At 36.0% G+C, this 12,107-nt stretch overlaps 3 protein-coding genes and 1 long non-coding RNA gene across 5 annotated transcripts; 1 reads left to right on the top strand and 3 right to left on the bottom strand.

The window, feature by feature from the left end:
• Nucleotides 1–384: 384 nt before the first annotated feature.
• On the bottom strand, nt 385–2,254 carry LOC149736461 (uncharacterized; the record flags this gene model as incomplete). Its single annotated transcript, XM_089876775.1, has 4 exons — nt 385–613; nt 684–860; nt 1,350–1,447; nt 1,972–2,254. Coding segments are annotated over 4 exons (786 nt in total), but the record flags the coding sequence as incomplete, so codon positions are not given.
• LOC149736460 (receptor-interacting serine/threonine-protein kinase 1-like) lies at nt 2,254–4,641 on the bottom strand. 2 transcript variants are annotated; one of them, XM_089876761.1, is made up of 6 exons: nt 4,465–4,641; nt 4,314–4,389; nt 4,140–4,245; nt 3,994–4,043; nt 3,173–3,675; nt 2,254–3,116 (listed from the first exon to the last, which is right to left on the bottom strand). In XM_089876761.1, the coding sequence occupies exons 1-5, from the start codon at nt 4,555–4,557 to the stop codon at nt 3,515–3,517; spliced, it is 486 nt and encodes a 161-aa protein (XP_089732887.1). In that variant the 5' UTR covers nt 4,558–4,641; the 3' UTR covers nt 2,254–3,116; nt 3,173–3,514. The 2 variants fall into 2 exon arrangements, with proteins under 2 accessions (XP_089732887.1, XP_089732886.1); XM_089876760.1 differs by lacking the exons at nt 3,994–4,043; nt 4,140–4,245; nt 4,314–4,389; nt 4,465–4,641 and having other exon boundaries at nt 3,173–3,513.
• A 1,891-nt stretch (nt 4,642–6,532) lies between these two features.
• LOC149736459 (cornifelin homolog A-like) lies at nt 6,533–10,182 on the top strand. The gene is made up of 4 exons (XM_089876694.1): nt 6,533–7,291; nt 7,538–7,685; nt 8,123–8,256; nt 8,874–10,182. The coding sequence occupies exons 1-4, from the start codon at nt 7,286–7,288 to the stop codon at nt 8,976–8,978; spliced, it is 393 nt and encodes a 130-aa protein (XP_089732820.1). The 5' UTR covers nt 6,533–7,285; the 3' UTR covers nt 8,979–10,182.
• LOC149736458 (uncharacterized) lies at nt 9,992–10,594 on the bottom strand. The gene is made up of 3 exons (XR_016384908.1): nt 10,368–10,594; nt 10,179–10,299; nt 9,992–10,071 (listed from the first exon to the last, which is right to left on the bottom strand). It is a non-coding gene; the product is annotated as an uncharacterized LOC149736458 (long non-coding RNA).
• Between the last annotated feature and the right edge of the window lie 1,513 nt (nt 10,595–12,107).

Here is a 12,107-nt window from a genome sequence, read left to right as displayed (position 1 = left end):
GTGGGACATCTTTTCATTCCATTTTCTCGTCCAATTTTGTAGGAAACAAAGAACCTTCAAAAAGTTATTAAACCGTATCCTTACGACTCCTATAGGCGGTTGTTAATTTCCAAAAAAAAACGATTAGGATATTTAGATAATATGTGCTAAAGGTGTCCCGTCTTTCCCCACCCTATACCATATATATTATTTTAAAGTGGTTAAACGAAACTTGTAGCGTAGGCTATACGCTACGACTGCCTGTGGCTAAAAACTAGCAAAATTTTAGCAAAAACTGTTTTAAGCTGAACAAACTTACTTTTAAACGGAAACATTAAATGAACATCTCGTTTGTAGAAATTTCAAGTAACTGATTTTTAAAAGCTGTGTGTGGTTAACCACAGCTCTAACATGCGGAATACGATTGGCCGAGATCGCACGGTTCTTCGTAAATCCCTTGTGCTACAAGGTTTCGTAAGAGGTGTGCAAGTGCGTGTGTACAAGCTTGATTACGGGTTAGGTAGTTGTTGCAATAATAGCGGTCGACCACCTTCGAGTCTTTACAGGTGCAGTCGTAGTTGAATATAAAGTCTCTATCGGCTTCACAAGAGATAAGTCGATCGCCATATCGCACCTGACGGAATTTAAACGGTAAATTCGTCAAATTGTAGATAACTGGATAAACATTTAATTATTCTGCAAACCTCTGTTGGAGTGTTGTTGTCGTCCATTTTGCGGACCTGTGCTCTTATATCGAACCATTTCAGCACGTACTGGCACTCGTTTCCGCCATAACACTGTTGGCATTTACATGTCAAAAAATCTTGGCCAATCCACTGTCCGCCTGTCTCTGAGCAAGTCCGTTTTATTTTTCCGATGTTCTAAAGTTCGTGAAAGTTATGTGCATAAGACACGGATTTTCTGGCTAGTTTCAATAAAAAACATTACAGCATACATACGACACAATCATACGTAGCCTACATCTATAGTGCTCTTCAATCGGTGTGCACCTTAGAGTGCATCAAAATATGCCAGGGGTGCACCAGTACAAAAAGGTATACAAGGGTGCATCACAAACTTGTTTTCAGCAATAATATATAGTTTCTAACATTTTTAACAAATTTAGCTGCTTTCCTACAGTTTTTTTTATATGAATTCTATATCCACAACTTTAGAGGTTCACCAACCTAAAAAAATGAAGAGCACTGGCCTACATGACACAAGGTATAGGCTTTACTAATGCCATCCCTTTTAACTTCCAAAATCACTAACAAAATTAGGTTTTTGAACCAAGGCGTTGGAAATAAGGTCAACTAATAGTCTTTTTTTCATAAAGCTACATCAAGCATGAGTTTTGCCAAATTTCTTACCAAGTCCCTGCATTCATATGTACATTCGCTCCCTGAAAAGTTTTCATTCGTACATTCCGTTTGTTTAACATCTGTTGATATTATTTCCGCAGGACAAACTGAAACACGAAGACTTTAGTTCTGCAGAACTTAACTTACTATTGCTCAAAAATTTCCGTATGAATAATATTTAAAAGCTATAAACAACAGTATTTCTCAACACTTGAGTCACAACACAAAACTGGTGCCATTCGATATAGTTTAAAATTTGGGTTGCCAAAGCTTTGATATTTGCTGGTTTTGTAGTATTTTGGGAAAGCCTCAAAGGTGCTTATATGGGCATATTCGGCTAGGATCAACTTTTATTGCCATTTTTTACCATTCATAGAGTAAGGTGGGGAAAGATAGAACACCCTTTAACTGTATTTTCTTGTCCCATTTATCAGTAAACAAAGAACATTCAAAAAAATATAAAACTATATCCTCACGACTCCCATAAACCGTTGTTAATTGTTTGAAACACAATCAGGATAATTGAATATTATGTGCTAAAGGTCTCCCATCATTCCCCACCCTACTATATATTTTATATTGTTAAACGTTTATATATGATATTCCAATGTTGTTAAATATATGACCTCACCTTTCTTACATTCTCCTAAACGACGGTTCCATCGGCCACGTTGTCCGCAAGTGGTAACCGTCGGATATACTTGTTTATAACCCTTATTACATTTGTACGAACACGACGTCTCAACATCGAACTTTCCATATTCGTTTATTGGCGGGTTACACTCGACACTGGCGAGTCCAGAGAAGTTGGAAGTAAAGGGAAGACATTGCGGAAATTTATACTTTTCCGTTGGTGTGACTGTTTTAACTTGCGTTATAATACCGTCGCTTGGTGTTTCTGGGAATACATTACATTAATGTTTTATGTTAGTATTTCACAATACTTATTGCTTGATGAATTACTTTTGTTAAGCTGCGTCACCAGTATCACTACAGTGATAATAAGCAGAAAAACAGTGATCGTTCCGATTAGAGCACACTTTTTCTTTCCGTTAAGTTTGCATGACGTTGCTAAAGGAAATCCAGTTATGACAAGGGATTAGTTAGTATATACTCTATTTCATATATAGTATATAGGGTAAGAAAAGATGAGACACCTTTTCATTCTACTTTCTCGCCCCACTTGATAGTAAACAAAAAACATTCAAAGAATTATTGTTTAAAACACGGTCAGTATATTCGGATATTTGTGGTAAAGGCGTCCCGTCTTCCCCACCCTACTTTATATACTTACTTACTCGTGCGATCGTTCTTGAGCGCATTGGTTTGAATTAAAGGGTTAGGTGTATATTCTTGTTGGTTGATTAAACACATGTCTTCTTCTGCAATACAAGAGTTTAACACTTCCCCAATGCGCGTGTCGTTTCTGTCATCCTTTTTAGGCTCTTTCATTGCATAATCTTTTTTGGTATATTTAACACCAGACACGAAGGTGGTGTTTAACATCGATGCTTCTGATACTCCACTATCACGTTCTTCGATCAGCTGCTTTGGATAAGTAGTTTCGTCTCCGAGTTCAGGTTCAAGCGGAGTTTCCTGACTAAATTCGGCGGCTTTTGACGTGTAGCCGGACGATGTCGCACTTGTTAAATTTACCAATCCTTGTCTGCTTTGGTAATTTGTCGATTGCAGGTGTCCTATTTGTAAGTCGCTCGACTTAGTTTCGGAAATCTCTACCTGGCTTGTTCCAGGTGTTTCGCCAATCGCTTGGCTGGGCTGAAATTTATTTGTACGTTATGAATACACAATAAAATAAACTTGTAAAAGCTCACTTGTAATCTTGCCTGCTTTCTAGCTTCCTGTACCGCATCCTTTACATACGGAAGCAGATTTCGTTCATACGCACCACTAAACAACTTTATCATATCTTTGTTAAAGTAGTTTAATTAATATTATAATAAAGTTGGATAAATAATATAGTGTGGTGGGGGAAGATGGGACACCTTTAGCAAGTATTATCCAAATATTCTAATCGTGTTTTAATTAATTAACAACGGTCTTTGGAAGTCGTTGTGATACAGTTTTATAATTCTTTGAATGTTCTTTGTTTACTACTCAATGGAACGAGAAAATAAAGTTAGAATGTGTCTCATCTTTCCCCACCCTACTATATATTACAAACCATTAAAAGTAGGCCTATCGATGGGTTCTTCGTTGTAACATTGCTTCATCATTGTCTGCATAATAAAAGGCGCAGAATCCGGAACTAGTTCAGGATCTGGTCGTGTCCCTTTGTCACGAACAGCCAGAATTATAGCTTGCGGATCCCTCGCGTCTGCATTAATAACCAGTTTAAATCAAATTTAAAACAGTTTACATTTGCAATAGAATAAGTCAAATGCTCCAATCCAGTCGTCACTATAGGTTGCCTGAATTGTCAGCCATAAAAAAAAACATAAAATCTAAAGAACAATCACCCACTAAGTTACATTACTGGTAACTCGTTAGTTAACATCAGGTGTATGAAACAGAACAAACGTGTTATAACGACTGTCGTTTTACCGGCCAGCCTAAGTTACATTCATTCGTTTATTGACAAAGAAGCTTGCTCTTTTTCATTCACTGATTCAAGTTAGAGATAAAGTATTCTTACGATGGTATGGTTGCTCGTTTGTCAATAGTTCCCAAAGAAATATTCCGTAGCTGCAGGAAAATGGTAGGCTACATTACCGCATTCCATAACATCAATGTATGCATTAGTGTATAAGTGTTGGAGATTTTTACGTTCGGATGGCTTACCTGTAAGAATCAGATTTGACTGTTGGTTTACAATTAGGGTCTTTTAGATGTTCTGGAGCAATGTGACTGATTGTACCTCTAATTCGCCCGTCTTTTTTGTCGTTTACTAAACAACGATATTTATTATTAGATTGTATGCAAATACTTATTGTTGAAAACCAATTCGTTGTTTACCTGTAACTGCTTGAATAGATAACGTTCTGCTTAAAGTGGAGAGGGTGTGCATTTGAGAGAGTCCAAAATCGCACAACTAAAAATTAACATTTATAGATTTTTTTAAAAGATTTAAAACTATGATTTACCACTTTTAAATTGCGAAACAGACCTTTACGTTCAAGTCCTGTTCCAAGAGAACATTTTGCGATTTAAGGTCAAGGTGTAATATTCTTCGTGGTTGTATTCCGTGTAAATATACCATTCCCTGGATCACCTTTATAACATTTAACGCAAAATAATTAATGTTTTACTTTAATGTTACAGTATTTGGTGGTAAGATGAAATAGTGTTAGCACCTAAACCCCTTATTTCCTGATCATGTTTTGAAAAAATAAAGAAATCTCAGTTACAGCCGCGGGGTTAAGGTTAAATGACGTAACATATACAAACAATAAGCACACAAATCTAAATAACCTGACATAGACATACAACACAATTGTGGTGTAGTAGGGTGGGGGAAGACGAGACAAATTTTGGCACATAATACACAAATATCCGTAAGAAAACGGTTTGATTATTCTTTAAATATTCTTTGTTTTTTAACAACTGGCACGTGAATGAGAATGAAAACACGTCCCATCTTACTCCGCCCACGGCCTATTGGAGATATATCTATATATACTAGATAATATGTACATCTATATATCTCTAGTAGCCAGTGCTTCACCTTACAATACTTATCACATTTTTTTGTACCTGATATGCTATCCTCGCCTTTAAAGGCCATAGTTTTATTGTGGTGTCTGAAGTTAAGTCGTTGTAAGATAGCGCTCTAAAGAAGTTCGCACATGATTCGTTTTCAGCGTATTCCATCACGATAGAAAACTGAGTGTCGCTAAAATTCAATCCCACCATGGAAATAATATACGGCGAATTTAACCGCCACATGATTTTTGCTTCATTTTGCAAATATTTTATATCCCTGAAATTTAAACACAGAGCTATTACTTGGTTAAAGTAGTTTTAATAGTTTGTGGTTACCGTTCCGGTATTCCGCCTTTGAGTAGTTGTTTTTTCACGACTTTTCTAGGTATTAGTTCATTATTCCTGCGGTAATTGCAAAAGCAACTTGACCGAAACCCCCTGTTCCAATTACTTCAAGTTGTTTAAGCTGACTGTCTTGTATAACTGGTATGACATCGATAGTGCTCAAATTCTCAGCCATAATCAATCTATTGCGGCAATACCTTAAATTTACTACTTAATTTAGATAAGTAAATTGCGCGTAATAACAAGCATGGTATGCAAACAAGACAATTTGTGCTTATAACGGCTAACTCGAGTTACTACATGTAGCCGAAAATTTTTGTGTGAGGGAATCATTTGTAGTTTAACAGATTTTTTGAAACCCACCGTTTGCAAATCTTAGTAACACCCATTTCGCAATAAGTTAATTATAAATTATAGTTGAACTCATCACAAACAATATCCGTTATAGCTCTAGCAGTGGCCTTAAAGTCTATGTAATTTCGAGTTTAATTATTACCCGTTTGCTTGACTGGTAAACACATGCGGTTAAGCGTTTTATAACAGAATATCTTTCAAGTGTTTAGAAAATAATAATTATTAACTCATGTGTACGGGCGTTATTACCAAATTCTGATCCGATATGGATTCCACAGCCGCGTGGTGGCACTAGAAGTCATTTAATTACAGTTGGCTAACAGTTTTTTATTTACGTGATTTTATCACTTAGAAAAAAAAGTGATTGATCGTCTTTCCGTCATACTCTTAATCTCGTTTGAACACACAATAAGCAAAACATTTGAAACAATGTCAAAACTTCACGCAGGACGAGCCATGCACTGCAAATAATTCACTAATATAACTCCTAAGATTTATATCAATTGCGAGTTTTAAAAACGGTTTGTTGATAACAATTTGGTATACCCAAATAAATGCCCGCTATAATTGTAATGTATCAGCCATTGTAGCGCCCACATACTATTTGGTGTAGGAGCAAAACGACAAATGTATTTTTCATTTTGGCATGTTTCCTGACAGGTTGAACCGGTACAGTAAGATTGCTGTGTTATGTTGTCAACTGCGTTAGAAAACCGGTAATGTAGGATTCATATTGAATCGATACCTAATGTCAAAGGGTGGGTATGTTTTAATGCATTGCACTGGTTAAACTAATTGAAAAGTGGTTTGCACATGTATGTATATACTTAGTTCATGTTGTGTCTTAATTGTTTCAATGTACCCTTTTGGCATAAAAAAAACTGTCCTTGTGTGTGATAACTATATGTTGCGTTTCTTTCTGGATTCAAACTTTTTGGTATGACTATACAGGTTTAGCCTAAAAGTTTTCGCTTCCGGGTTGATAAACACAACTTTTTTTTGCTTGCTCTTTAACTTTGATACACCATATGTTGCTAGTATACAGAAAGAATCGAATTGAAAGTTTCGGTTTTACATTTTGCAAGTTACAAATTGTTTTTAAGATAACACAACACGCCTACACTGTAGGTCTACCATTTTTTTCTTCTTAGGAAACACGTCAAAGTTTAAAAGACATTTGCCGTTTTACTTTAATACATTAAATATCTTTAATTCGTGGCCTCTACGATGGATGACACATTAAAAATATCGGGCGTTTATTTAGGCACACGTACCAAACTTATGTCAACACACCCTTTCGGGAACTCGAAGTTGAGTTTAATCTTAGGAGTTAGATTAAGTAATTACTTAACTGCAGTGTCGGCTCGTTCTGCATGAACTTTCGACCTTGTATCCTTCGGTACACATAGATAAGTAAAATCGTCGGTAATTCTTGCTACCAAGTAAAATATTAACAAAATGAATACCATTTAAAGATCCTCGTCAACGTAAAGAGTCGGTTCATATATAAACCAATAAGATCGAAAACGAAAACTGTACCTTATAGCTTCCGTATTTAAGAAAAAGGTTGGAATAACATAAACGCTATGACGGTAAGTGAATGCAGCAAAATAAACGGCATGTAACAAGGCGTTGTCCAAATAATTATTTTGAAGAGTATTCGTAGTATTCATGACATATATCTATATTCACAAATAAGTGATGCGCATCTTTAGATTTTTTAATAACTTATTTAACACCATTGATTACGATATCTGGAAATTATCCTAAAGCGATTGTAATGTATATTCCAATATAAAATTGTTATTATCAATCGGTTACATTTTAATCAATAATAGAACAATGTAGCCCCCTTTCAAGCTCCACAAGTTGTAGCACAACAGCCAGCGGCTTTCTATGTTCAAACTAACGCGCAACAAGCTCATGCTGCACATAACAAGGAATGGAGCTCCGACATGTTGGCTTGCTGCGATGACATGAGTATTTGTAAGGAATGCAACTATTTTTTTATAAAATAAATCTTAACCCTAATAATGTAAAACACCTTATAGGGTGGGGTATATGGGGCGTGTCCAAGTTGGCATTAAACAAAAAATTCGATACAGAATTACATAACCGTAGACTCGAGACTCTATAAAAGCGTTTTTGTTAATTAAAATATAGATACCAGCGTTATCTTATCTTACCCCACGAAACTCTATACCTAAGTGTTTCACTTATATACTCTAAATTCCATGAGTTAGGACGATGTTGTGTGACTCTATATACCGCGAGCAAGGAGCAATATAAACTTGACTGGCCAGCATTTTTTAATGTACAACAACATTAGTTGATTCTATGCATATACTTGTTTGCTGTTTTCGGAAAGCATATAGACTGGTAATATACTTTGTAAATCACGTAACCACTATTTCTGTGTTTAGGTTGTTGCGTATCGTTCTGCTGTTTATGCTACGCTCCCTGTTGCATGGCACCAAGAATGGAAGAAAGCTGTTGTGTTGGTTTGGGCTGCAATGTAGCTATGAGAACCAGATTCAGGACCCTTCACCACATAAAGGTGATAATACTAGCCAATTCAGTACATTGTAACATATAGAAACATTAAGCGTACAAATGTGAATAACAGGACATAGACACAAATGAATGAATGAATTTTATTTCGTCTCTTCGGTCACGATAACGAAGAACAATAGCGTTGATAAAAAGGGAAAAGACAGGTAGTAACGGTAAAACAACAGTTGTTAAAACACGCTTATTGATAAAAAAGAAAGAAAGAATGTTTTGGATAAAAGGCGCGTGACCGTTACACCCTACAGACGATACACAAAAGGCAATTGTGTTAATAGTGGAAGAGGGGAGGCAGGACACCTTTAGCACATAATATATAAATATTTCCAAGGATACTGTTCGATTATTTTTTAAATGTTCTCTGTTTAATACCAAACGAAACAAGAAAATAAAATTAAAAGGTGCCCCCCCCCCACTCTACTACACACATAGCTTGCTTTATCGCTCAAAAATGCTTCAAGGTCAAGAAAATACACCAAAAAGTTTAAAGAATTAATGGATACGCTACTAGGAAGAAATTCTTACATAGACACCAATGTGTATAGACTCTGACCTAACCAACACTAATAGCATTCGTTTAATTCCACATTGATTATTTTTACACAGGGAAGCATTTGTAGTGATTGGTGCAGTTTGTTCTGGTGTGGGCCGTGTGCTACTTGTCAGCTGGCAAGAGAGATGGACAAACAAGGATATAACAGGGTGGGGTAAAGAGGGACAGTGGGTAAAGTGGGACATTTTTTAAATTTCTTCCTTCCCCACCCTACTATACTACGATTTGCAACAGTACTCTAAAATTTTCAATAATTGATTAATTTATTAGCTGCATTTAAAGCGTAATTAGTATGCAAGTACAACTATCCAAACTGGCGTTTAATTTTTACGAGTCTTTGCCGGAATTAATGTATAGACCTACTGCAGATTTTTTTGCATTGCGGTCTTGAACAGACTTTGTATTGGGTTAATCAAATCATTCAGATTACTCTATAATAGATTTACAAATTTGGGATATTTATTGTTATAGATTTGCTCGTAAATAACAACCTCTCAAAAAGCAAATTTCTGAATGTTTTTTTAAAGTACCTATTACTTTTGGCTATAAAGCAGATTCACCTATATTCCTATTAATAAAATCACTTATTAATCAAAATTAACAGGGATTCCTGTCTTACCCTGATTACAGAGCTCTTAAGATATTTTGCGCTGTGCTAAACACCTATATAAATACTTAGTTTGTTATACATAATAACACGTTACAGCTTTGTTGCTAGTTATTTATTTACTGGAATGGGTAAAAGAAGAAGGTCTGCATCATTCAAACTTGGTGTGTTCCTTATCTGCATAAAAAACATAGGTCGAGCGTTAATTTAGTTTCACAACAAAAACTGGTTTTAAAATTTTGCTTAAAAGGAGTTGAAAGGTTAATCATTAATGCAAAAAAATGAAAGGTTAATCATTAATGCAAATCTGTTTTACCCGTCATTCCGTGAAGCATTTCATTTACTGCTCAATCAGATTTTGTGAATCTAAACAATATTATGTTAAAATGTCGAGTACAGTTTGACATTAGCAGGGTTCAGCAAAAGTTGTAAACTAACCTTGTAAATCATCGATATTTTCAATGTTCATGTTAAAATCTGAGATAAATCAGTTATAATATTTAGACATTAAATGTCTACTCTTACTGTAAATTACTTAAGACATAGTTAGTAAAAATCGTGAACCGACAAACAAAAGCAGCCCCTCTGAAAGCAGACGAACGTTATTTTTATACCTTCTGTTAAATCCATTTCTATGTTCTCATCTGTAAAAAAAACAAAAACGTAAATACTGCCAGTTTTCATTAATTAAAATATCCAAGAATGTACATAGTTACAAATTATGTTTACTAACTGCCCAAATATTACCCACGTTCTGGGTGACGTCGTCGTCTTCGTCTTCGTCGTCGTCGTCGTCCTGCCTGCAAAGCCTCAGAGTCTTGCACCATCATGAGCATGCCGAGCAAAAGAGCGACGAGTAGTAGCTTGTTCATCTGAAAAACATTCAAGTTACTGCAGGTTAATTGGAACTTGCAAATCGTGCAACTAAATTTGTACCAACTTTGTTTTCCTTGGTTTGCAAAGTGAAGCACACTTGATAATCACTGCTATTTAAACGATCGTGTAACAATTGATAGAAAACTGCGTTTATTCAAATATCGCGACCAATTTCCTTATTTTTGATCTACAGCTGTCTATCTCAATAAGCACTGAAAACCATGAGTGCAGTTTAAGGACGATACTATATATGAACCCAATTGGATTTGTAAAATTCTAGATAATGTGACCGTTAAACAGATTTGCATAAGAGGGAATCGAAGGCAATTATTGTTCTTTTTGCATTGTATTAGAATTGGCGCTTCTGCGAGCAAAGTGCGTCCTTTGTGTAGCAAATTACTGAACTTATCAAATTACTGAAAAGTTATTTTGCAATATACACTTGGAAAATTTCTACATTAAATTTGCTGCATATCTGCGTTTTGAACAGAGTATTTCTGAAGTCAGTTGGCCATATACGTTTGAAACGATTTGCACAGACTTCTTTCTGTAAACAATATGGATGCCTGGCGTCAAAAACGCACCACCAGCACCACCCGGTCGACCAATACCGATTATTTGAGCTTGGTTGCTGTTAGGCAAGCCCATACACCTGTATATAGCAGCGTTTAAGTAGAATGCTGTTTTGTAAGATGTGATACCTTTAGCATCTAAAATCCATATTTCCAGATCGTGTTTTTAAGAATTACCCACGCTCTTTTTGAGTCGCCGGGCTATTGTTGTATAATTCTTTAAATATTCTTTGTTTACTGCCAAATGGGATGAGATAGGAGAATTAGGACATATCTTACCCCACCCTACAATAATTCAAACACCGCGGTTTTAATAATGTAATCAACAAATATTTACTTCAACCTGTAACCTCTAGGTTAGAGGGCAGGTGCGCCAACCACGGCGCCAGATGAGATATTTATTTCACTGTTAACATCACCACGCATAGTAAGCACATGTATTGTTAGAACACTCTGCCACAGAACACATGAATTGTTTTAAATGACGTTACATTTATTTGCACATTGTTGCCAAGTATGTTCATAGTGTAATGCTTTGGTCAACAACGGACTGTTCAAGATGGTTAGGGTCTTTGTAATCCAGTTTCGTTATTTTCGAATTTAGCCCATATTTTATTAGCTTCGTCGATTCTCTTTGCGGTACAACTAAAGGCGAACACGACCTTAAGCGGCGGACGGCCACAGTTTAAGACCTCCGCGTGGTGACGCTGTTCTGAGGCAATTTCCCACCGTTGACGTGGCAAACTTAAATGAAGCGGCTCACCGATTTCAAGAGAAGTGCTTATTGTTCTCTTTTTTATAAAACAGAGCAGCCAGAATCGTTAGGGTGTTAACCAAAGTTTCACAGAAGCGTAGTGAACCCCGAGAGCTAGACTTGTCAATTTGTGAAGAGAAACGAATATAAGGAAAGGCAGTGAAAGCAAAGTTTGATTATAGTTCATTTTAATTTCATAGTTTTATTAATTACAATGATATATCTAAGTAACTGTATCATTAAAACTGCAAAATTTGATCATTTTGCGTGCCTGGTATCACTAAGACCAGTTTTGGAGACATAAATAATTCAATTTCCACTGTTAAAGACTGCTGGTGAAAATAAATATCAGCAATTTGTGAAGTAGAAAAATAGATCATTTGGGTCACATTTGATGAATATTTAATGGCTCCCTGCCATCCAAGTCGCCAGGTGTTCGCTGCTGAAACTAGTGAGATGCACGCTCCGTATAACACAG

The sequence above is a fragment of the Ciona robusta genome, chromosome 4 (assembly GCF_009617815.1).
Source record: "Ciona robusta chromosome 4, ASM961781v2".
NCBI classification, from domain to species: domain Eukaryota; kingdom Metazoa; phylum Chordata; class Ascidiacea; order Phlebobranchia; family Cionidae; genus Ciona; species Ciona robusta.
This window is presented reverse-complemented; position numbering and strand designations above follow the sequence as displayed.